This window comes from Xenopus laevis, chromosome 6S, assembly GCF_017654675.1.
Source record: "Xenopus laevis strain J_2021 chromosome 6S, Xenopus_laevis_v10.1, whole genome shotgun sequence".
Lineage (NCBI taxonomy): Eukaryota > Metazoa > Chordata > Amphibia > Anura > Pipidae > Xenopus > Xenopus laevis.
This window is the reverse complement of record NC_054382.1, coordinates 116820243-116821987: the sequence shown is the minus strand read 5'-3', so window position 1 is coordinate 116821987 and position 1745 is coordinate 116820243. Positions and strand designations below refer to the sequence as shown.

General features: G+C 48.5%; 1 protein-coding gene across 1 annotated transcript; it reads left to right on the top strand.

Annotated features, from left to right (window-relative positions):
* Positions 1–315: 315 nt before the first annotated feature.
* On the top strand, positions 316–1326 carry LOC108719747 (rhodopsin, GQ-coupled). The gene has a single exon (XM_018268906.1). It carries the CDS (start codon positions 316–318, stop codon positions 1324–1326), a length of 1011 nt encoding a protein of 336 aa, XP_018124395.1.
* The last annotated feature ends 419 nt before the right edge of the window (positions 1327–1745 follow it).

Below are 1745 nucleotides of genomic sequence, written 5' to 3'. Positions count from 1 at the left end.
GAATCAGAAGGATATGAGGGGGATGAACTGCGGGCACTTAGGAAGAAGTAACGGATGGGGCATGCAGAAGAGAGGCACCGGAGGAATAGAGCACTGAAACAACTCAAGTCCAGGTGAGAAGGGGAGGTGGAAGCAGGAATAGTGCAATGAAATGGATTGTGGGGCTGTCTGTATTGAAGGGATGTCAACATGGAGTGGAACCTTTTTCCACAAGCAATGTAAGGATTGAAAAGACAAGAATGCTCTGTGTCTTAGGTTAAGGCATGAGAGAAGACCAAGAGAGTAGTAGATACAGGAACTTAATAACCAACAAGAATGTTTGCAGATCTCAATCAGACAAACTGTAGTAGCTGTACCTGCTCTGCAGGGAACCGGATATTCAGGGTGAGCTTTATGATCACCCTGATCCTGGCCATCCTGCTGGGCAACTCAGTCATCCTGGCAGTGTTCCTAGGCACCAAGCAGCTGCGAACCCCACAAGGTTACCTGAAGGCTTCCCTGGCAGTAGCAGACCTGGCACTGGGTATCCTGGTAGTTCCCTACTCTGTATATGGGGAGATGACCCTGCTCTTCACCAATTCCTCCAGCCCACAAGGGGCCAGTGAGGTGCTCACGGTGGGCTCCTGGCACCCTTGTTATCTGGTTGGTCCAGTGTTTGCTGGCTGCACCCTGGTATCCATCAGCACCATCTTCCTACTCACCTTGGAGAGAAGCATTGCTATCCTGAAGCCACTTCACAAGGAGTCAGTGATCACCAGGAGAAGGACATTACTCCTCATCCTCCTCTCCTGGGTATCCAGCTTCTTTTTGGCCATGAGCCCCATAATCTTTAGCAACGGGGGGATAGTTGTGGAATATAATCACTGCAGTCGCATGTGCAACTATGCTCTTGCCCCTGCCTCTCCATCCAACGTCTGGCAAATTCTCTTGCTTTTTCCTGCATTTGACTTTAGCCTCCTTGGGGGCACCCTGATTATTAACACCCTGTCACTTACCACTATACATCAGTACACCCGCAGGAGGAAACTCTTATCTAGAGCAGACCAGGAGAACCTCAGTTTCTCTGACATCAAGGCTGCCAAGACCATAGGGACCCTGACTATTGCTTTCACTGCCTCCTTTACCCCCATTGCTGTGTTTGTGGTTGGAGACGTATTGGGGTACAAGTGGTGCACCTTCTCATTCTTTGCCTTTTGGATCCTGACCAGCAACAGCTGCTGTAATGTGCTCATCTACAGTGTGTGTGACCAGCGGTTCCGCGAGGGTGCGCGGCAGCTCTATGTGACACTGCGCAGCTGGTGTTGCTGCAGAAGTTCTTCTCGATGAAAAGTAGAACGTTTTCTTGTCCTAAAGTGCTGCTATTCCTTGGGTTTGGATACTGAGCTTGTTGGATAACCAAGGGGCAGGGTGGAGGGGAACACTTAATTTTTAAACATGAGAAATGCCAAGACCAAGAGGGATTGCACAGTGTTTATAACCATCTGCCTGCAGGGATGCCTCACACCACTGTACATATATCTCCAGAGATTCTGGATCACAAGGGCTTCAGAGCAGAGGGCTTCATCCTAAGATACAAAGGACATATAATATTATTTTACATTTAGTATATACATGGGATGTCCAACCTACAGCCCTCCAGTTGGTCTTAAATTTCCAAGGACCTCCCTCTTTTTTCTTTTATAGACTCTTGCTAAAGGTGCTTAAGGGGTAGATTTGCTCTTGGACACCCTTTTCCCTGGATGTGT

What these genes read in the sequence shown, in the direction of transcription:
- LOC108719747 (XM_018268906.1), top strand. Translation starts at nt 316, where the DNA reads ATGTTTGCAGATCTCAATCAGACAAACTGTAGTAGCTGTACCTGCTCT.